Source organism: Aethalodelphis obliquidens, unplaced genomic scaffold (genome assembly GCF_003676395.1).
Source record: "Aethalodelphis obliquidens isolate GAN/ISIS:26980383/991018 unplaced genomic scaffold, ASM367639v1 scaffold6, whole genome shotgun sequence".
Taxonomy (NCBI): domain Eukaryota; kingdom Metazoa; phylum Chordata; class Mammalia; order Artiodactyla; family Delphinidae; genus Aethalodelphis; species Aethalodelphis obliquidens.
Window position 1 is genome coordinate 49,166,808 of NW_020837950.1, and position 23,220 is coordinate 49,190,027.

Consider the following 23,220-nt stretch of genomic DNA (forward strand, 5'->3'; position numbering starts at 1 on the left):
TTAAGCAAACAATCATAAGGTAAAAACATGCTTTTCATTTATGCGGCAGATGAATGGAGAATGGACTCTGATTAGATGCAGCAGACAACAAAAACTCAAACTTTGCATGATTTAAGTTGACTGTGAAGGGATGATGGCTCTTTGAATTATAAAAAAGGAAACCATAGATGGCTTTGAGAAGTAGCCTCTGGTCTTCCAATATCTCTACAATAAAGACTATTATTCTTAAATTTGGGTTATAAAAAAATGACCATGACCTAAAATGCTGCCCATCAATTAATGGGGGTTAAAAAATCACAGGGAAAATTATAGTCTGTGGGAGTATTATATGAGCTTACTTAGTAGTAAGCAGACAGAAACTTTGCCCAAAAGACAATATAACATACACATACATATACATACACTTTATTCTTCCTTCTTCCAAGGTTACCAGAACCAAGATAAATGTTGTTTCTGGCCATACTGAAAAAAGCCAGGATGGTCTGATCAACCCATGATCTCGGTCTCTTGTGAATCTCGGATGTGATTTCTTTGCAACATGACCCAGACATGATCTTATACTGCCACAGGCAATAATAGGAGGTCCTAACCAATTACTCCATTTCTCCATCCCATTTATGATTTTTCTGGTGTTTGATGAGCTAGATGATTCTCTTCGGGTGGGCAGTATCCTCTCAGATAATTTTAAGAGGAAAGTCCTAAGATTACTAGAAATCGGTAACTTATATAATTATGTCCAGTGCCTAGTCTTGATTAAAGAGATATGGAAGCAGATGGTTTTCATGATTTTTATTACATTTATTCCCCATTCCATTCCAGAAATCAGGCAAACACACAATCTAATATGATTTAAAATGTAATCGTTAATTTGTGCTATGATCAAATATTTGGACAATTGACTGCCTTTCTTTGGATGATCAGTATTGTGGTTCCTCTCCTGTCATGGACAACCTTTGGCCATTCTGTTTTTGACCTTCTGTAGATCAACAGGATGAGCAGGAACGGATTGAGGAAAGGCTGGCGTATATTGCTGATCACCTTGGTTTCAGCTGGACAGGTAAAATGAGTGTGACCCTTTTTTTTTCAACAAAACCTGCTTGGTTTAAATGACATTGTTGCATCAGCCAACTGTCATTAACAATGAAAAAAGGCCTTTTTTTCCTTTCCTTGAGGAAGAACACATGGAATAGTGAAAAGAATGATACTATGAACTAGAAAATCCAGGGTCTGCATTAACTCACTGCGTGAACCAGGGCAGGCCTTTTATTGTCTCTGGCATTTTGAATAATAGAACTTTAGATTAAGAGATTTTGAGAATATAAGAAGCCCCACTACCCTCCTTTGGGAGCTGTGGATATCTAAACTTTGGGGAGATTATTGTGTTTCAAAACCATTGTTAGTTGTAATTGTCATAAAATTTAATTTGAGATTCAACCGGGGCTCCTTGTTTTAGATGCCTTGAATCAGATATCTTCATCCTGAACAGTACTAAAATTTACTTCAGATGAATGTTGACGTACATATGAATGAGATGTTTAATAATTCTCTGAGAGATGGGTATGTTTCAGTTTAGAAATTGTATGTTACATAATTTTTTAATGGAAAGTGAATTCTAAAATCAATATGGTTTATTTGCAACTCATGAGTTGTAGGTTTTAAAGCTATACGCTTTCATCTTTCCTGCTACTTAACATATTAAAGCAAGATTGTCCATCTGGATTTTTTTCTTTTTTCTGTTTTTGTTGTTTGTTTATTTGTTTGGTCTGACTTCCTTTTATGGCACTTGTGACTACTTAATTGAAACAAGCAGTTTAAAGTTAATATTAATCTCCTTTCAGTTTCTTAAAAATTTGGTATGAATAGGAGATAGGAGTCATAATATCGATAACAAAGATAATTGATAATGTAGAATAAATGACTAAAGCATTTTAAAGTAATTTAAAAATACTGAGCAGATTTATTTAATTGAGGGATTTAGGGGAAGGAAGGGTATCAAAATATCCCTGATTGACTGACAAGTAGGTAGCATTCAGAATTATTTATTTTGCTTCTTAAGTATTTATGAGTGTATATATTAAACGTAATATCTATTATAGTTGGTGAAAATTCAAACCTTACAATCACTGAATGGTATAAAATAAGAAATAAATAAGTCTCTCACACCCACATCTCATCTTTGAGCCCCTTTCCTCAAAGGTAACTGCTGACACTTTCCCATGTATTCAGAAAAAAATCTGCAGTGCCCACATCTGTGCTTATTATTTAAAAATAAGCAAAATTTTACTTAACAGTATTCTTCATAAATACTCCATCAGCATAGAAATATCTATGGCCTTCTTTTAAATGGCTATTTAATTCCACTCTGTGGAGGTACCATAATTTTATCAGTGGCCTTTGCTGATGGCTACTTAGGTTGTTTCCTGTTAGGGGCAGTAGATATCCTTATGCACCGATAGATTTTTGTGGGTGTTTCTATAGGGCATATTCCTAGAAGAAAAAAAGCTGCGTAAATATATGTATATTTTTAATTTTGAAAGATATTGGCAAATTGCCCTCCGAAAAGACACCTCATTCACACACACACACACACACACACACACACACACACACACACACACGCACACACCCCTCAATGTATAAGCAACCATATAGAATGTTAATGGTAGACTTTAAAGGAAAACTTTGAGGCTTCTTCCCTAGGTCAGTTAATCCTTCCCAGACCTTTTATTCATGTGACATCAAATCACAGAAAGGAGTTTATCCAACCACCATAATATAGCTACAACCAGTATTTATCCAAGTACCCAGAAACAGAATTTATAGTATTTGCAAGTCCCCTAATTATGATTAAAAGTGAGACATGGTCTCTTTCTACTGTTTTCAGTCATTTATTTTCCATTGTCTTGGTTAAGAGTATAAGCCAGTATTAATGGTCTCTTCCAAATTTTGGAATTAAATGGTCCTGAATTTACATATTTTATCATCATTGCCTCAAACTTACTATTTCCACTATGACAGTGATCAATTCTATACCCAAATTTAAGGAAAATATCTGCAGTTAGTGCTAGAAGAACAAAGGCATACGAGAGTCATTTCTAATAAGTAGGAAAAAATAAAGGAACTCTGTTACAGCAATACGAAGAACACATCATTTACAAAATCACAAGGCAAGGTGTAGAGATTCAAACTGTGAAGGTAATGTATTTACAGAGGAGTATTTTCTCTTTTAGAATTAGCAAGAGAACTGGATTTCACTGAGGAGCAAATTCATCAAATTCGAATTGAGAACCCTAACTCCCTCCAAGACCAGAGTCATGCACTATTGAAGTACTGGCTAGAAAGGGATGGGAAACATGCGACAGGTAGGTGGAGAGGTATATGTAAAAGGCAATAGGCCGGAGGTAGAAAAAAGTCTTGTTCAACAAACCTTTTATGCAAATTCAGTAAAAAGGTAAAATGACAGATGCCATCAACCTGAAGTGCTACTGTAAGCAAATGAGAAGAAGCTGTAACATTTCTCAGATATGCATGTTGCATAAAAATTCTTGTACTGTGTTCCTTTGAACAGCATTAACTAGTGGAAAGTGATACTAGCACTGGCTGCTAACAGGAAAGTTATTAAAGTCCTAAAATTTTCTATGTATTGACAGCAGACACACTTGCTGTATTAGCCATTGTCTTACTGATGGTGCATTACATTCAGTTCCTGCTTCCTTTACTCCTAAATAACTAAAATGGGGGGGCGCTTCCCTGGTGGCGCAGTGGTTGAGAGTCCGCCTGCCGATGCAGGGGACACGGGTTCGTGCCCTGGTCCAGGAAGATCCCACATGCCGCGGAGTGGCTGGGCCCGTGAGCCATGGCCGCTGTCCGGAGCCTGTGCTCTGCAGCGGGAGAGGCCACAACAGTGAGAGGCTCGCGTACCGAAAAAAAAATTTTTTTAATTACAATAAATAAATAAATAAAATCGGGGAAAATGTCAAGTAGATATTCTACATAATTCTACATAAATTTATATATGATATTCTGACCACATCAAATAAAATGGGAAGTGATACAGAACATAACTACTTCTTATCCCTCAGCTGGTCTAAGTTTGCCACTTTGTTTAATGCCTCTTTGAAGACCTACCTAGAGACCTCCCTTATTTACATCTAGCCCACATTTATCTTTCCTTCTCTTACCATTATTCTAGGTAGGATTGCCAGATTTAGCAAATAAAAATTGAGAGCACCCAGTTAAATTTAAATTTCAGATAGTCAACAGATACTTTTCTAGTATAAGCATATCCTACGCAGTATTGGGGATACACTTTTACTAAAACAATTTGTCTTTTATCTAAACTTAACATTTGACAGGGTGTCCTATGTGTAATCTAGCAACTCCGCCTTTAGGGCTTATGCGCATATGCTCTGTCACCCATTTCCTACATAGCCCTTGTTTGTTTGCTTACGTTTACAAAGACCCTTAATTGGGCTTTGGTTGTTTCTTGTACAAACATCAAAATTGTAGTAAATTTTTCCTATGCTTACAATATATCACCAAAAAAATTCAGTAAGGCAACTAAATGAAAGAGATTTTTAAAAGAGTAGCCCTCAGGTGTAATAAATAGTTTTTCTCTGATATCCCAGATACCAGTCTCATTGAATGTCTCACCAAGATCAACCGAATGGATATTGTTCATCTCATGGAGACCAGCACAGAGCCTCTCCAGGAGCGCATCAGTCATAGCTATGCAGAGATTGAACAGACCATTACACTGGATCATAGTGAAGGTCAGACAATTTGTGTATGTGTATGAGTGTCTGTGATGTATGGTCAATTCAGGCAACTGGACCCACTGTCTTCCTTTTTTCAGAGCGTCGACCATGGCCTTTGCTGGTATGTTCTTCTCCTGAGACTTCCCTGCCCATTTTAGGTGCCCCCATCCCTCTCGTTCTTTGTTATTTCATCATTGTCTCAGTCAGCGTGGGCTGCTGTAACAAAATACCATGAACTGGGTAGCTTAAACAACAGAAATTTGTTTCTCACAGTTCTGAAAACTGGAAATTGGAGATCAGGGTGATAGCATGGCTGGGTTCTGGTGAGGACCCTATTCTAGATTGTACACGGCTGTCTCCTTGCTCTGTCCTTACGTAGGGGACAGAGAAATAGCTAGCCCTCTGACCTCTTCTTATAAGGGTGCCAGTCCCATTCATGAGGGCTCCACTCTCATGACCTAATTACCTCGCAGGGTTACCACCTCTGAATACCATCACGTGGGGACTAGGGTTTCAACATATGAATTTGAAGGGGACCCAAACATTCAGTCCATAACAGCCATCAACATGGATGACCCGTCCAGTGCCCTTTCCTCAGCCCCTTGGTGGTACTTCTGATACTTGTCTCTTTTACCCTACCTTAGTAACCCATTTCTGTGCCCACAACCCAAACTACATCATTATCAGTGACTGTACTACTTCCAGGTCCTAACTTGAAGCATTATACTTACATCCTCTTTTACTTCTACACAATAATTCTGCAAACCCACTGGACCTCTAGTCATTGGTCCCACCCCCTTTTCAGTATTAAAAGTTTCTCGAATCCACCCTCATTCACTTCCATGCTCACTCACTCCCATTCTTTCTCCTTCTCTCTCTCTCATTGCTATTTTTACACTTTCTCTTCTTTCAAGCCTCCAACATTACTCTTCTTTTTATTTATTCCAACCTGATGACCATACTTCATATTCCTTAGAAAAAATAGGAATACCTGTAAGCAAATGTCCATATTCTTTCACCACAAAGTCTCTCAACCTAAGTGCATCTCAGTGCTTATACTCTACCTTCCCTGCTGTATGAAATGGCCTTCCTTTGCTAAAGCCATCATCTCTTCTTTTGTACTAGATCTCATCCCCTTTTACCAACTATTGACTTCACTTCTGCAATCACCCACTCTGGCTCCTACAACTAGAACATTGTGAACAGCACTGAAACGTGCTTTAATAGATCCCAGCTTTAAAAACAAAGCAAAGCAAATAACTCCTTTCACCCTACATGCTCCCCTGTATGACTGCTCTGTTTCTCCATCCATTTCATGGGAAATCTCTTCAAAAGAATAGTCTAACTTTTCTGTCACTACTCTCTACTTTCTCTCTTCCCTTCTCTCTAGAACTGTCTCTGGAATCCACACAAGTCGGGTTTTGTCATCACCACGCAACAGAAAAGAATCTTGCAAAATTAACCAATTGTTTCCTCATCGCCAAATGCACTGACGCCATTCTCAGTCTTCATCTTCCTTTACCTCTTCTTAACATTAACAGAAAATTAATCCCTTCTTAAGACATTTTCTTCACTCACTTTCCATGATAACCTCTCTTCTTGTTTTTTTTTTATTCTCTTATTTTATAGGACAGTCTTCCTCAATGTCTTTCTGCAGCTTACTTTCCATAGGTTTACATGATGGCATGTATTACTGTTCAGCAAGAGCCTCCTAGCTCGGCCCATCTCCCATCTCTCTCCCTCCTTCCCAAGTCCCAGACACCTGGCCTCTGGGCTGTGCCCTGGCCACCCTACACCTTCTCAGGCTTCCAGGCTCTGGTGCTTCCTCTTCCCTGCATTCTGTGGTTTTCTTCCCTAAGACCACCCGGTACCTTTTTCTCTCACTTTATTCAGGCCTCTGCTCAAGTATCAGCTCCTAAGAGGAGCCTTTTCCGACAAATCTATCTAAAAAACTGGCCCTCTTTTCTTTGTACCTTTACCCTGGTTTCAGAAATAGGAATCTGCAGAAATGCAAGTTCAGTCAGGCCAGAAGCCTCTTCTGTCTTGTTCACTGCTATGCATCCAGCATCTAACAGCACCTACTACAGTGTTGATACTCAATATATATCTACTGAGTGAATAACTAGATAGATGAAGGTCAATCACACCTCTACCGAAAGTTTTTCAGTGACTCCTTATTGCCCTTGCTATATGAAATTCCTTAGCTTGGCCTAATAGACCCTTCATCAAAAGAGTACTAACCTCAGAGTGTTGTTTAATACAAGTTACTACTTGTAAAGCACCTAGAATGGTGCCTGACACATAGTAAATATTCAGAATGTGTTAGCTATTTATTAGTATTATTAATGCTCTTCTTACCATGTAGATTTATGCCTCAACTGTCGCAGTTGATACCTGCCTATCTTTAGGCCTCCTTAAGATGCCATACCCTCTGCATTTCTTTTCCTGATTCTTTAACCCTGAGTTGGATGCTCGGCATTCATTGGCCGGCACCTGTGGCCCAGTCACTCTGCATTTAATTATCTCTTACTTGCCTGAGCTTCCCTAGATGGTCAGCATCTTGAAGGCAGGCACAGTGCCTCTTTCAGCTTTGTAACCATGACTGATCACAGACATGGCATGTAGTAGTCGCTTAATAAATACCCACTTAATATAGTTTAGCTTCAATTAAATACTTAATTTGAATCGTTCTCCCCTGTAGGGTTCTCAGTACTTCAAGAGGAGCTCTGCACCGCCCAGCACAAGCAGAAGCAGGAGCAAACTGCTTCTAAGGAGGACGAGTCCTATGATCACCCTCCCATCGTCTCGGAGGAAGACATTTCTGTCGGTTACTCCACTTTTCAGGATAGCATCTCCAAAACTGAGGGCGACGGCTCAGCAACAGAGCTCCTTCCCCAGACTCACAAGGAACAAGTTCAACAGGATTTCTCAGGGAAAATGCAAGACCTGCCTGAAGAGTCAGCCCTCGAACAGCAGGAATACTTGTGAGTTCCAAAAGAAAGCCTATGCGGGGTCTTTCCAAAGACACAAGCCAATATGCAGAGGGTGCCAAGCGTATACAAGCGTAAAGCGTTTTCAAATAGTTTTCAGAACTACAGGAAAAAAAGCAAAGTACTTGAGACATGACTGTGACGGTGTTGTGTGGCACAAGCCTGCTTGAGCCGACTTCCAGTTCCATGACCTTGGGCAAAGGCCTAAGCCCTTTGAGTCTCAGTTTCCACGTCTATAAATTGTGATAATAATATCCACCTTATTCATCTGACAGGCTCAAAGGTCACGGATATGCCTGTGAAACCATTGTTGAAACTGTAGACCACAGTTATTCCTCGTATGTTTGCTGCACCTCACTTCTCTGTATATGTGCCTGTCACACCCTGGCTGGTTCAGAAGGTGAACAGTGACACTGTAGGTGAAGCAGCCCTTGTGTATTTCAACAAAGCTGTGAGGTGGCTAGCAATAAAAATAGAAATGCAACACAGATTACTCACACAGAATGAAAGGCCGTTAGGGGTTGGGGTGGGAATAAAGAGAAGTCTTCTAGAGCGCTTCTGCCTAAAGGAAGCTGCAGAGCACAGTCAGCTTAGAACTCAAGTTCTGGGCTTTCTGGAAGCAAAGGCAAAAAGGAGTTGTATAAATGACACTTCTTGTCTAGAAAAAGCAACCAGATCATGAGAAAGGCAAGCATGTCCCAGCCCTGAAATGTGAGAATAGCGTGTCAGGAGGCTGTAACACAGCATCTCCTTTGTCCTTGAGTGAGCTTTGTGCTGGAGTCACTGGAACTTGAGAAAAGGGTGAAAGGGGTATTGAAATGAGCTTTTCTTCCACGGAGCACTGCCCCCTCACCCATCTACCTTTAGATTGTAGGGGAGAGCATAAAGAATAGGTCAGGAAAAGAGAGAAGGAAAGAGAAAAAGATGGGAAGCAAAGAGGGGCTATCAGAAAGGCACTTTGGGCATTTAATATCTATGGAGTGACAGAAAATTAGAAGGAAGGAGCAGAACAAGCAGATAATTTTTTTCTTTTAGGAGTATTATAAAGATTACATTGCTTATCTCCAAACTATATCAGTAGAAAAAGTTTCAATGCCAACAGATCTTCCTATCAAGTAACGCAGTTTTCTGGACGGATAATAAGAATCTCCCTATGTTTATGATTATGGTAACTATATTAACATGGGGTTTATATATTGCTTTTTTGAACTTTTGCCAAACTTTGATCCTTGCTTCAAAAGCCTTATTGTCTATAGATCTTTGCTATATATACCTCCTCAAATCATCAATATTACCTTGAGTTATCAAAGGAAAGATGAAATTATTATTTATTAATATCTCTCATTATTAATTATCTCTACTTTGTAGAGATTAGGAAATGGTAATACATTTGAGGATAATTTTTATTATTTTAGAATACACTTTTCCCAATCAATGCTAGATCAATGAGCTGTAACTGTATTCTGTATTTTACATATAATTTTTATTCACATTTCATTTCTTAGCCAGATTTACAAAACCTCTTTAGACTTTCACGGACTGTGAAGACAAGTTCCATCTTTCCTTCCAAATCCCTTGCATCAGCAGGGGCGGAAATGCATATGCTCTCATGGTATAATTGGGCTTTTCTGTTTCAGTGTGACAACCCCAGGGACAGAAGTGTCAGAGACTCAAAAGGCTATGGCAGCATCTGGCTCTCCCACCAAGACACCTGAGGAAATCACCCCTACTGAGGAGGAGAGGCCATATCTCCAGACCCCGACATCAAGTGAGCGGGGAGACTCTCCCATTGTGCAAGAACCCGAAGAGCCCCCAGAACGTAGGGAAGAGAGTTCACCTCGAAAAACCAGCCTCGTGATAGTGGAGTCAGCCGATGACCAGCCACAGGCCTTTGAAAGGCTCGATGAAGATGCTGCTTTTCAAAAGGTAAAATCTCCTCCTCTGTTTCCTTGCCCACATGGAACAAAGCTACAAACCTTCTCCCAGTTTCCATTTCTCTGATGGCTTATGTTTTCACAGAAAGGTTTGCCAAATTAATTATCTTGGGCCAAGGGAAGCCCTCAATCCCTTTTAAAATCTGAGAACCGGTGAATCTAGAAGAAGATGATACATGGTTCCATTTCTAGCTACTTGACCATCAGCCCTAATTTTATAGATGGAAGCCCTTTTGCTAAGAGAAATGAACCCTGGAGTGAAACAATATACCAGATGTAACTTTTCAAAATTAGTAATCTTGGGCATAAAGAAGACTAGTGAGGGGAATTAACCGAGCCTCAGGTAAGTAAGTCAGCCTGCCATGGGAAATTGCTGGAACCTGCACGCTTGTTCATTAGGTCCGTGCTGTCAGGTGATGAGCACACAAATTGTGGATATTGAGTGGGGTTTACTCCCAAAACAAATTTTTCTCATTAGAGGAAGGATTATTTCCAAGCGAAATCTCCTTATATTTATTTTAAGAATGACTCATGAAAAGGACATTATGCCTAAATCGATGGCTGGTTCTAAATGTCAGAAAATCGATAGCAGCGTGAATATGCATCAGTCTTTCCTTTGTCTTTCCAAAGTGAGCTTTGATGTTGTGAAGAGAGGTGGAGAAACTCATTTAAACCATTTATTCTCAAAACTGGTCTGAATGGTTCATATCCCTCAGCTTTAGCTGGAGGGCTTGATCCCTCCCTACTTAGGACTCCTGAATCAGAATGAATCCCAGGGAGGCCAGGAGAGGGAGAAGAATCTGCATTCCAGTAACTCTGTAGAGGATTAAATTAGATATATTTTTCCTTTTTGGATTCAAAAACATACGTCGAAGTATTTTTAAAGCATGAATATACATCTTTTAAGAAAGAATGTTTTATAAAATAGTTAAAACTCTGGGGGAGAAAGTGATATGACATATCTTTGGGCTTAACATCTACATTTGTTTTTGTTCCCTATGAGTGTGATATCTGCTAGCAGGATTTATCTAAAATCATAGTTTAAAATTAGCGGAGGTCCAGGCAGATGAGAACTGCTCGAAATTTTGGCAGTTATCTTAAATAATGAATTCATCCCATGAATGGATTTTTATTCCAAGTTTGCCTTTGTATAGAATTATTCATCTCCAAGTTTTTGGCTTAAATGAATCCTAGTAAAAATGTTTGGTAGATGCTGTCTGGACTTAAAAGTTGCCAATTTTAGTCTAAGAATCTATAGGCTAATTGAAGCATAGGCTTGAGACAGTTATCTGGATAATTCATATATTTAATCTGTTCTGTGTATGTAAATAAATTTTGACAAGTTGTCCTGTATTCCACATTATTTATATGGGCCTGTTCTACTTATTCTTGATGAATTTCCAATTCTTAAGCTTCCTATTTTGACCCTTATCCTCTCGTGACCCTGACTTGAGGGTCCAATTTCAATCACTTTTCTTGCTGACCATATTTCTAGGCAGCAGATTCCTAAGTGTATTTAAAGAATAATTTGGTTTAAAATTTACATGTTTTCCTTAGCAGGAAAGAATATAGAAATATAAGCGGTATTTTAAACTCTGTTGACAAAATTTAGTTGAGTTTTCTTTTCTTTTTTTTAATAGCATTCCATTAGGAAAGAGTGATTCGATATGTAGCTCCCAAGACATACGTTTTAATCTAAAGTTATGTTCTTAGCTCCGGCTTTGGCTTTGGGCCAGACCCATAAAATTGGATTGGCCTCTGCACCTCAACTTCTCTGCAAAATGAGTCTAATACTATTCATAGCCCGTCTGCCTTCCTCTGTCTTGCCAGTAGGGAAATGTACTACTGGCCAGATAATAACTACAGGAAACTTTGACTTCCTGCAGAAAGTTCTGCTACAAGAATTAAGACATTTCTATACCTTTGGTTGGATCATTCTAAGCCTAAGCCCAAGAGGCAATGGCTCACAAGTATTTATCGTGCTGCCTAGGGTCTATGCTTACATTTGGTTATTCACCAGGAGTTTGAGTCCGAGATGTAATGTGGGCAAGCTGCTTGTTTCTTCTGATGGATTTTGACAGATGGGTGCTCAGACAGCTTTCAGAATCCAGAATTTGTTTTTTTCATTCAAAGAACAAAAAGCTATATTCTCACTGAAGTTTGAGCCCAGCATGCACTGTTTTCACTCCTCCTGGCTTTTCCACCAAAATCACCATGAATAAAGCTTTCGGAAACCAGTGTGAGCTAAAGCAGAAACGAGTAGTGAGGACATTCCTTAGCATGATAAAAAAAAAAGTGCTTCCATGCTTCCACCAGGAGCTAACAGAGGAATTAGGTGAGCTGGAGGCCAGCTCAGATGAGGAAGCGATGCTAACTACCAGGGTTGTCCGCCGACGAGTGATTATTCAGGTACCAGCTGTTAAATTACTGCACGTCCGGGACAGTTCTGTCCCCGTAACCCTTCGAGAGTGACCGGCCTAGAACGGAGGGCTTGGCATGCTCCTTAGGTAGTGCATGGCCTTCAGAAAGCAGATCCCATAACTCTCCTAAGTTCTGTTTGTGAAGAAATGCAGCGGTAATGACATTCACCCCCTACCTCCAAGAGAGCAAAGAGCAAGATTTAGCCTCTTCAGTTCCACCCACCTCACCTCTGGCTTGTCTGTTTTTGTTTGTTTGCATGTTTGCTTAAGTTTGAGCTGACTTTGGTCAGGTTCTCTAGCATGTTATTACCCACCTTTTTCCTTTCTTTCTTTTAAACATACTACTTAACAGGATTTGGCATCTCAGCAATGCTTCTCAAAGCCCCTTTAATTTTCTAACGTTCCTGGCATTGTAAGCACTTGGGAGTAGTTCCTCAGCATTGATGCCAAACATGGAAGTGACCCTTTTCTTTCAAATGTGTAGGGAGATGATATGCCTGACATACCCCCGGAAACAGTCACAGAAGAAGAATACATCGATGAGCAGGGACACACTGTGGTAAAGAAGGTATTATCTTAAGTATCTCACCATGGTTAATTTCAAGCCTCCTGTCTAAAATGTATCAGTACCCTGGCACTGTCACTCAAAAACAAGATACGTGAATAAAATATCTTCCAGGTTACTAGGAAAATCATTAGGCGGTACGTCTCCTCTGATGGCACAGAGAAAGAAGAGATTACGATGCAGGGAACACCACAGGATCCCATCAACATTGAGGAAGGGGATGGCTATTCCAAAGTCATAAAGCGCATTGTGTTAAAGAGTGACACTGAACAGTCGGAGGTGAGACCATCTGATTCTCCAGAACTGATTTTATGGAGAGGTGTAAGATACAGCTCACAAGAGATGGACGAGATTGCTTATTCCTATTGGCCTCACTTCTCCCCTTTATAAGGCAGTCTTCGTTTAGTTACACATTCATTTTTTTTCTTCGTGATTTTGTGGAATTTTTAGGTAACCATCAGTGAGATTTGTAACCATTATACTCATTGTCTTTGGTCCTTTCTATTTCTACTTTGTCTTTAATTCAGTTGACTGCAGCAGAAATCCAAAAGTCAAATTTTAAAAGACAGCAATCCCATCGGCTGGCAAGCAGTAGGTTCTGAAAAAAACTTGTGCAAATGCACTGTGGTGCTTTGCCCAGTAGGCAGCAGCAGCCTTCTGTAGGGCACCTTAGAGAAATATTTGATTTCCAAACTTCTGCTTTTCAGAGTCACTGAAATCAGGATCCAGAAACTCACTTGATTTATAGTTTTATTTCTTTCTGTTTTACTTCCCTCTTTCAGAAACATATTTACTCTCTTTGACATGTCATTTGGGAGATTCTCACCATCTCGCGTTCATTCACATCCTCAAAATGTAATTATTATACACATGAGGTTCTCTAAAAATCTACATTTTCAGTTTCTCATAGCTCTGACGGTTCCTCCTTTGGAGGTTACTTTTGTCTCCATAATGTCAAAAAAAAGCATTTACACATGGGAAAAGAGAGCTCATCCACAGGGTGCTATGTCTGCACTGCACTGAGCAGTCAATTTCTCAGTCATGAAGCTTCCTGACCAATTTTCGTTCAAGTGACTAATTAAGTGGTTGATTTGGTACTGTGTACATATAGTCATAATATCGATATTACCAATTGATTCTAGAGTTTTCTTCTAACTGCTTCTTGTTGACAAAATGCTGTTTTCAGGATATACCGTTGTAATGTGTTTTTTAACATAGAAAAATTCATCATCGTTACATTTTGGCAGTCAGAAACTGTATGTTGTATGTCCTTCATTCATCAGGTAACTTTGTCTGAGCCCAGCATTTTGTCCAGTACCTCACAATTTCAGGCTGAACCAGTGGAAGGCCGTAGAGTCAGCAAAGTTGTTAAAACAACTGTGGTACATGGAGAGAGGATGGAGAAGCATCTGGGGGATTCTAGTTTAGCCACTGATCTTCCTTCAGCCAAAGATGACTTTGAAGAGGTATAAAGCATCATCACTTTGTCTGTGTGTGTGTGTGGGGGGGGGGGATTTTTTGTGTGCTTTGTGTTTGAGAAGAAAATCATTTATCATTGTGTCATTCCATACATGTATTCATGGAAGGATGCAGAATAATTCAAGAGAATAGAATTCCTGTTTGAATAATGTATACAGTGAAATAATATTTTACTCAACTTATTGTGTTCATTTGTGCCACCTTAAAAGCTTTAAAAAATCCATATGGGGCTTCCCTGGTAGCACAGTGGTTGAGAGTCCGCCTGCCGATGCAGGGGACGCGGGTTCGTGCCCTGGTCCAGAAGGATCCCACATGCCGCGGAGCGGCTAGGCCCGTGAGCCATGGCCGCTGAGCCTGCGCGTCCGGAGCCTGTGCTCTGCAGCGGGAGAGGCCACAACAGTGAGAGGCCCGCATACCGCAAAAAAAAGAAAAAAAAAAAATCCATATGACCAGGATTCGCTTCAGCTCAATGAGAATCAGAATCTCTGAAGTCGGGACATGATTGTACATCTTGCCTAAAAGTCCCAGAAGTGACTTGCACTCCCAATTAGTAAGGGAAAGAAATAGGTATTGTACATTATCTTTGCTAGCTAATATTCTCAGATATTTCCAACAATAGGCATTAAAGAAAATTCGGGTATCTTTTATTAGTTAAGTTCTGATTTTCAATAATTAGGAAACAGGTCCACAGTGATATCCACAAACACTTATTACAATTCAAAAATCCCAATATTCTGGAGCTCACCTAGTGCACTGTGGTAACTTAAATGGGAGGGAAGTCCAAAAGGGAGGGGATAGGGCTTCCCTGGTGGCGTAGTGGTTGAGAGTCCGCCTGCCAATGCAGGGCACACGGGTTCGTGCCCCGGTCCGGGAAGATCCCACAACAGTGAGAGGCCCGCGCATCGCAAAAAAAAAAAAAAAAAAAAAAAAACAAAAACAAAAGGGAGGGGATATCTGTACGTGTATATGCTGATTCTTTTTGTTGTGCAGTGGAGGCTAATACAACATTGTAAAGCGACCGTACGCCAATAAAAATTAATAAAAAACCCCACAACTAATAGATTGGTAATGCTACAAATGCCATAATTGATAACCTTTTATTAGCATTTTGCAGTTAAAAATGAATTGGCTTATTTTATATAATATTGAATATTTTGTTTCTGTATCACCAGTTAAAAGAGGGTTTCAGGCTGCTGCTTATTGTCTAGAATGTTTTTCAAACTACACATTCTAGGTCTTTTCAATAAATGAGCAGCCAATTTGAATAAAATGTCACAATTTTCTATTTTGAATTCTGGATTTGGAACACTGAAGATATCAAAATGTTGATATAAGAATTTTGATCCAGGGAATGGAACTTATGGTGCTGGTGAAGATCATCTGAAATAAATTTCCATATCTTAAAAAAAAAAAAATCCCAACATTCTGAAAACCAAAACAAGTTTTATAAGTTAGTAGCAAGCTAATTTGGCAATAAAACTTAATGTGAACTGACATGGGGCTGTAATGACTTGGCAGTCTTTTTTATTCTACAAGAGTGAATGTTCATGTTTTGCTATTGCTATATCAATGGCTTTGATTACAGGATGCTGTCCCTATCCTATCTGAGCTATTAGAATATACAGTATATACATCATATTACCTTTCTAAAATCCAAAAGGAAAAAAAATCTGAAATCTAAAACACATCTGGTGCCAAAGGTTTCACCTAAGGGATGGCGGGCATGTGCAAACATCTTTGAGACATTCTTTGCTATTGAAACATTTTGAAGTTAAATGTTACATGTATGTCCTCTTTTATACCCACAATGTGCATTGAGATTATATATGAATGCATTGGGATATTAAGAGCATACCTTATTTTAAATACTTTTAGTTCTTCACATTTTGACAACTGGTGACCTTGGACAATCAAAAGATGTATTATCTGATTATACACTTTGGGCCTTATTTGTCCGTTGCTTGTTTTTGCCTCTGGTCATTATTCATTGTATTTGTTATTAGAGTCTTCACTGCAGAAAGGATGCAGGTAAGGCAAGCACGAAAGTAGAAGTCAACCAGTATAGTTTGCAAGAATTGTAAAATAATTATCAGTAGAACAAATCTCCCTCACAAATGGGAGAAATTTAACAGACTTGCTAAATAAAACTCAATAATTAGATCTGCCCCGAAGAATTGTTTTTCTTTATCCTTTCAAGCATGTTTTTTTATACTATTCGTTAAGCAGAATAATAGGTTATGTTACAGTCTATGGTTTATGATGGGTTTTGTCTTCTTTTCTTTTTTTTCTTACTTCAGGCTCTGAGTTACACAGGTAGCCACATGAAAGTCCACTCCCCCAGTTTAGTAGAGAATGAAATCCTGAAGGAGGATGGATCAATACTTAGAAGGTTTGGGTTAGCATGGGGTGATGCTTTGCCAACTAACACCTTTAAAAAGTTTTCCAATTTTGAGAAAAGAAAAATAGAGCCCCTGCATCTACCTTAAAACCCCTTGGAAACTGCAGACTCTCCCTGCATTGTAAGACTTGTCAAGTGGTACATCTGTCGCTGTGTCATCCCTGAAGTGTCCTCTTGATGCTTTCAATGTAATACTAAGGCATGATGATAGTCAGACAACTATTTACACAGTCGCTCCCTGGGTTTCAGCGAGTCATCAATTTCGTTGAGGCCAAGCAGCTGGGATATTCCATTGCCCAGCACAGTAAGAGGAATCTAATCAATTGCTCACAAACTAATCTTGTGACCAGCTGCCTTCAGCTCTTGGTAATCATTCCTTTGAACGGCACATGGTGTTTTTGTTTGTTTTTGTTTTAAACAAGCTGCTTCATGACTCTGCATGTGAGTGGCACATAACATGAGCGTGAGTGGCAAATAACATGAGGTTTGAACCTCAATGCACCTAGCGAGGCTGAAACCAGGGGCTTTAATAAGTTAAGAAAGTATCCTAAAAGTAGTAAGCAGCTCGTATTTGTGCATATGAACAGGGACCAGCTATGAGACTTTCCAGTCCACCCCCATCCCCATCACCTATTTGATGTGTAAACTTCGGCACTGTTGCCTTGGTCTGTACGCTCACCTCTCTCTGGGCCTCTAGCAGCACTGTGAGGATTGACAGAATGTTCTCAGCTTTGCAGTGAAAAAACACAATGGAAATTGAAGTTACTGTTGTGCTTTTCACTCCATTGAAAAGAAGAGAAAGATTGTCATTTATAGTACTCTACAAAGCTATGTTTAGCCTGTAGAGCATAATAATTAGAACAGTGAAATTAAAGGTTCTGTCACGATTCCACCCTCCAACCACATGTGAAAAACAGCCCCAGCTAGGAATGTAAAAGAGAGTAATTGCTCACAGAACTTTAAAAATGCTATATATGAATTAAGGATAAAGTGCTCCTTATACTCTGAACTTTTTAAGTCTTTTACTCCATCATTCATATGGAACCACATAAACCACAGACACCCTAGCATCATGAGATCTTCACATGGGAATAGATTTAGAGATCAATTAATCCAAAATTCGCAATGACAGCTGGTGAGTTGCGAAGCTAGGGATATAGACATCTCAATCCAGTTCCACAGCTACTTAGTCATGGAAGTCTATTTGTGATCTGCAACACTTTATCTTATATGTTGCTGAAGACATTTCATCATACCCGCTGCTTGAGTCGTATACATATGCGTATTCATAAATATATGCGTCTACATGTGTGAGCACAAAACACTAGGGAATGTCCCATGATAGAAGCTTATCCCCCGACACTAATGCCATAGAGGTTTTTACTAGCTCTTGGCAGCGATAGTCAGATATTTGCCTTTGGGGAGAAAAAAATATATGTGGATGCTGAATGGTTAGAAAACATAATCTGATTTCAACCACTGGAACCAAATTTGACCTTTTTATCAAAAGGAACAAATTCAAGTTTGCTTTCAGATACAAAATAATTCATGGAGAATCAAAGGAAAGGGGAGGTAAGAAAACACGAAAGAAGGTAGGAGACAAGATGTCCAAAGGAAAGCCAGAAGAGTTCTGGCTGAAGTCAGCCATTTTTTAAAAGTCAAGGTGATCTTAAGAAATGCATAGAGGTGTTGGAAGGTAGAGTAATGCTAAGGGCAGCCCATGGGCAGAGCCCCCAGCTTCTGGACACTAGGAATCTGTAAGGAAAATGCTGGGTAAAGCTACGAAAACTGATCCTTCTGATGGTCGTGTAAAGCAAGGCTGCATGGCGTCGTGGTTGCAGATTCAAGCTCTGGAATCTTTGACTTTTGGCCCCGCTGCGTAGTAACTGGATTATTTTTTATTTGGAGCACTGCTTAAATTCTCTGAGATCCAGTTTCCTTACTTGTTATTATAATAATAGTACCTGGCCCATAAGGCACGTTCACCACATATTTGCAGAATGAAGAATTATATTTACCAGTAGAGAGGAAGGGACTTCCCTGGTGGCGCAGTCGTTAAGAATCCGCCTGCCAATGCAGGGGACACAAGTTCGATCCTTGGTCCGGGAAGATCCCACATGCCGCGGAGCAACTAAGCCCGTGCACCACAGCTACTGAAGCCCGCGCACCTAGAGCCCATGCTCCACAACGAAGAGTAGCCCCCGCTTGGCACAACTAGAGAAGAGCCTGTGCGCAGCCACGAAAATCCAATGGAACCAAAAGTAAATACATAAACAAGTAGAGAGGGAGAAGAACTGAGAGGGAACAAATCACAGTATAATCATTTTCAAGAAAGGATGCAGGAAAATAATAGTACCGACGTAATAGTACGTCAGAGCCGCTTTTCTCAAGTAATGGCCAGTCTGATGACGGGCCAAGAAATCAGTACACTGTTGAGTAGCTGTAGGAGGTATAAAGTGGGCCAGTACTTGCGTGCTGGGAAGACAGAGGAAGGATGTGTCTCTCGGTGGGTTTTTTCCTTTCCCTCTCCCTTCCCCACTGTCTCCGGATGAAGCTTCAGAGGCCTGGGCCAACCTGCAACTCTTGCTGGTAGTCACCTGCCTTTATGCTGATAGAATATTATTCCAGTTTTTAAAGACCTATATCCCATGGAAAAGTTCTCTTAGGACATTTTCAGGAAGTTTGAGCTGGGTAGTACTCTAAGGATTAAGCTGGCAGCTAAGGTATTTTAAATAAATTAAATCAAAAACTGTGTTTCTTAGCCTGTCAAAAATTACGTATGGAATCGCTATTTCAGGAGGAGCCACGTTCTTTCCTAATCAAAACATGAATGATCGTGTGGTTAATTACTTTTTGAGGGAATCATATGAAAGCACGGTTTTATTTATTTGAAATATTTCCTAAAGGTTTAAAAAAAACTCCTTGTTCCAAAATACTTTTTAAAAATCTCATGAGTCATTTCAGATAGGAGAACCATGTTTAAAAGGAAGAAGGGAAAAGATGGCTGTACTTGTCCTACTAATAGCCCAGTGTAGAAATATCTAGAGGTTAAGACAGTAAGCAGTACTTTCGTATCATGGGTACTCTTATACCAAAGGTAGTGGCTGCCTTTTAGCAGTGAAGAAAGAATATAATGTTCTCTTGTCTGTTTTCCTCCAGGACAACAATGAGTAAAGCTAGAACCCAGAAGAGGGCTGTGGTGAAGGACCAGCATGGAAAACGCATTTACCTGGAGCACCTGGAGGATGTCCCAGAAGCACTAGACCAGGACGACCTCCAGCATGACCTCAAGCGACTCCTTCGGCATTTCTGCAAGGAGGACTTGAAGCAAGAGGCCAAATGAGAGGCTGTCCAATTCTCACACCAGAAACCACACATTCACTCGATATGCAACTTCCCGTTTCATTAGAGGAGTGAACTAACTGGCTTGATGAATGGGATTTCCACCCTTAGCATATACACTGCATTTTTGAGTTTTTCCCCATCCTCTTTAACTGTAAGCTAATTTGTGACCAAAGATAGCATCCTTCCTCCTGGATGCTGTATCCACTCCTTTGTTGTGTCTGTGCTCGCCTGGGACCTGGCCACCTCCATTATTCTTCTTGGCTTCTGCACAAGCTCCATGGAAATCCATTGAACAGAAGAACTTCACCTGCAGACCTCTTCAAATGACGACACCTAGGAATCCTTCAAAGAGATACCCGTGTACAATATATATAGCTAAAATGCTCAGACGAACAACATATTAAAACCACTGCCTGTCGTAACTACACTGGGCATCACGGAATAAAAGGCCTCTAGGAATTGCTGAACAATGGTTCACTAAGATATTGCTAACACAATCGAACGTAATACAGTTCTCCTGCAAAAGAAGCACTTCAGACCTACCATGTCCTTAGAACTTCCAGAGTAGCCCTGGCTCCTAGTGAAAGATGGGTTCATAACCTTGAAGAACTGTCCTAACTAAGCACTTATTGCTGGTGCTGGCCAGCTGTGATTTATGACTCTCCAGCAGCCACTGAGGGAGGGGAGGAAGGGAGAAGTGGCAACGAGGTGAAGCGGTGAGGTATTCAGTTGCCAGCAGTGGCATCCTGCAGCTGTCTAGCATCTTCAGGTCCTTTAGATTTGGGACATGTTGGCAGGGTATTTTAAAAAGCTATAACTACTGTAGTTTTCCAGTTTTCATTGCTGCTTTAGCAAACCACACTGTCTTATTGGTGGTACTTTCTCCTGGCCACTGCACTGTAGATAATTCATTGGAAACAAGATTTGCCCCCTACACAAACGGTTAAACTCCTTCACCGTGTTGGAGTGGTTTCTTTCATTTTTTTCTTCCAGGTTTATATCTTCTCTAATACCTGCATGTAGCATTTAAGAATCAAACCACAGTTCAAACCCATCTTCTAATCACATTGATGGTTTTCATTCTTTTTACCCTGAGCAAGCACTTTTCACTTTTCAGCTAGGTCTGTTTTTTAGCTTGCAGACAAGATTGAGAAATCCTGAAAATTTTGGTTTGGGTTGAAATTTTGGGTTTATTTATTTGAAATCCAAACTCCCTTGGAAACCCTGAAGTGCATTTGTGCACTTTCCTGTTTGTTTGTTTCAAAGAAGGGACTTTAATCATCTGAGTGATTTCCATGTCCTATTCCTTATTCCTCTAGTGGTGGAAGCTGTGTAGCATTTTAACATATATATATATATTCACAAATATATTCATATAAACGGTATACATTTTGAATCAGTTATTTGTTAAAGAAAAGTATATTCAATGAAGATGAAATTAAAAAATTTTGAAAACCAGAGTCTATCCTCCAGGGATTAAACATTTTCGAATTCTATCTGGTCTTTTCCTGTTGTGCAAAAATGACTCATTGTTCTGAATGTCAAAAACAAAGATGACAAACAATGGCATTTCATCATTTCAAGTAATTTTGCCAAGAGAGAAGATTTCCTGGGAGGGAGGTTTCCCACAAGCCAGATCTCCTAAGCCTTGAATGCTAGCACGTTTGGCAGCTGGATAGGAAAGAAAGCATCTTTGGCCGCCAAAACGAAGGAGACCCATGGTGAAACATTTTGGACATACCATGGCCTCCTTGTCTACACCTTCACTGGAGCTCAAGAAAAGCATTTCTGTTGTGTTATTTGCAGTGCAGATGATGTCTGTGTAACAACATAATGGTTAATCACCTTTTTTTGATTTTGATTTTTGCTGTGTAATCAAAAAACTTGAATAATGTGAGAAGAAGTGAATTTTCAGTTGATGAATCAGCATCTTGTTCCCATGGTGATAACACTAATTGAATATATCTATGAGGGCATGTATTAGTTAATGGAAAAAAATACAACACTAACAATACATAGCTGCAATGTGTACAATGGCTGATTTAATTAAATAAAATGTACAAGTGTCAAGTGTGGCAACAGTGATTTGTTCTTCTTTAGAACTCACCTGTGATTTCAGGAGGTGAGACGTTATTAAAGAGATGAAATAGACGTGAAGCCAAAAGAAAAGCAGCTTGCCTTTGTTCTCTTTATTTGGTAACTGACTATGCTCTATGCCCAACACTGTTTAAGCACTGGGAGAAACAGAAAGATTGTATCCCTGCCCTCAAAGAACTTTCATTGCGATCGTTATGCAAAGGGAGAAAAACAAAGATTTCGTTTTGGGATCACTAGTAAATGAGAAATAGGAACTTGTGGGCTTGGAGGACATGAGGAGAGGGGATCCAGGGGTGGGCAGCACAGAGAAGGACCCCGGATTCACTTCTCTCCTGAAAGGTCATGGCTCTCAGGAAACACCTTCTGCCTTTGGGAGCAGTGTTTAGCTCTGGGGTTTTATTTCTCTCTCATTGACTGAGAATTAGAAATGAAATGGATCCGTTAATAGAAATAAAGACAGGGCAGGAATATGCACAACTGGAATCAGTTTTGTTTGGAGACTATTTTGGGTTTTGCTTTTTGAAAACTCCCTTTAGTGCTGCTATAGCATTTTTTACTGCAAAAACAGAACAGAAAGACATGGTTTAAAAATTAAGTTTTATTTAAATCTTATCTAGTATGAGATAGGAAACTCACTGGATCTGGCTTATCTGCCTGGATGATTTACAAGACCTTCCAAAATTAAAGTACCAGTTATGCTTGAAATATTTCAAAGAAAAGAGAGTCAAAAAAATTTTTTTTCCAGAGTGGGAGTGTCTGTGTGACCATCCCTCTTCCTCCCATTTGTTTCACGTGCTGTGCTTTCTATTGACAGGAACTCTGAGCTTCCATTGCCTTGAGTTTGAATTAAGGAGATTAAAGCATCAGAGAATGTTCAGTGTCTTCCCGTGTTTAATTATGTGGTGTGCAAACCCCAGTAAAAAAAAGGAACAGTGATTCATATGACCTTTTACAGAAATATATTTAAGATGTGAAGTTGGGGGGAGCCCTCCAGACTGAGGGAAGATTATGCACGTCTCATAAAGAGTTGCAAATTAAATACAGGCACATTGAAACAAACTTGAACTTGAGATGCCTGTGTCATTTATGTCATCACGGAAGGTCTGGGTGTGGGCAAGTAGACAAGCACATGAATAAAACAGATAAAGGGAAGCTAAACAAATATTTAATGAGAACCAAAATCACTACAAGTTTTTCTTAATTCATAAAGATGGTCTGCTTGTTTTCATTATGTT

The 23,220-nt window shown here is 39.7% G+C and overlaps 1 protein-coding gene across 8 annotated transcripts in view; it reads left to right on the forward strand.

Moving 5' to 3' along the window:
• ANK2 (ankyrin 2) overlaps window positions 1-21,963 on the forward strand; it is a 570,766-nt gene extending 548,803 nt beyond the window's left edge. For 5 of the 8 annotated variants that reach the window (XM_027103569.1, XM_027103568.1, XM_027103565.1 and 2 more), the window contains 10 exons: window positions 983-1,057; window positions 3,231-3,362; window positions 4,629-4,772; window positions 7,459-7,741; window positions 9,385-9,673; window positions 11,998-12,090; window positions 12,586-12,669; window positions 12,781-12,945; window positions 13,950-14,132; window positions 19,703-21,963. In XM_027103569.1, the coding sequence (XP_026959370.1) occupies window positions 983-1,057; window positions 3,231-3,362; window positions 4,629-4,772; window positions 7,459-7,741; window positions 9,385-9,673; window positions 11,998-12,090; window positions 12,586-12,669; window positions 12,781-12,945; window positions 13,950-14,132; window positions 19,703-19,717 (1,463 nt within the window). In that variant the 3' untranslated portion in view covers window positions 19,718-21,963. The remainder of the gene's footprint in view (window positions 1-982; window positions 1,058-3,230; window positions 3,363-4,628; window positions 4,773-7,458; window positions 7,742-9,384; window positions 9,674-11,997; window positions 12,091-12,585; window positions 12,670-12,780; window positions 12,946-13,949; window positions 14,133-19,702) is intronic. The other 3 variants (XM_027103570.1, XM_027103571.1, XM_027103567.1) reach the window with 1 other exon arrangement.
• Window positions 21,964-23,220: the final 1,257 nt, after the last annotated feature.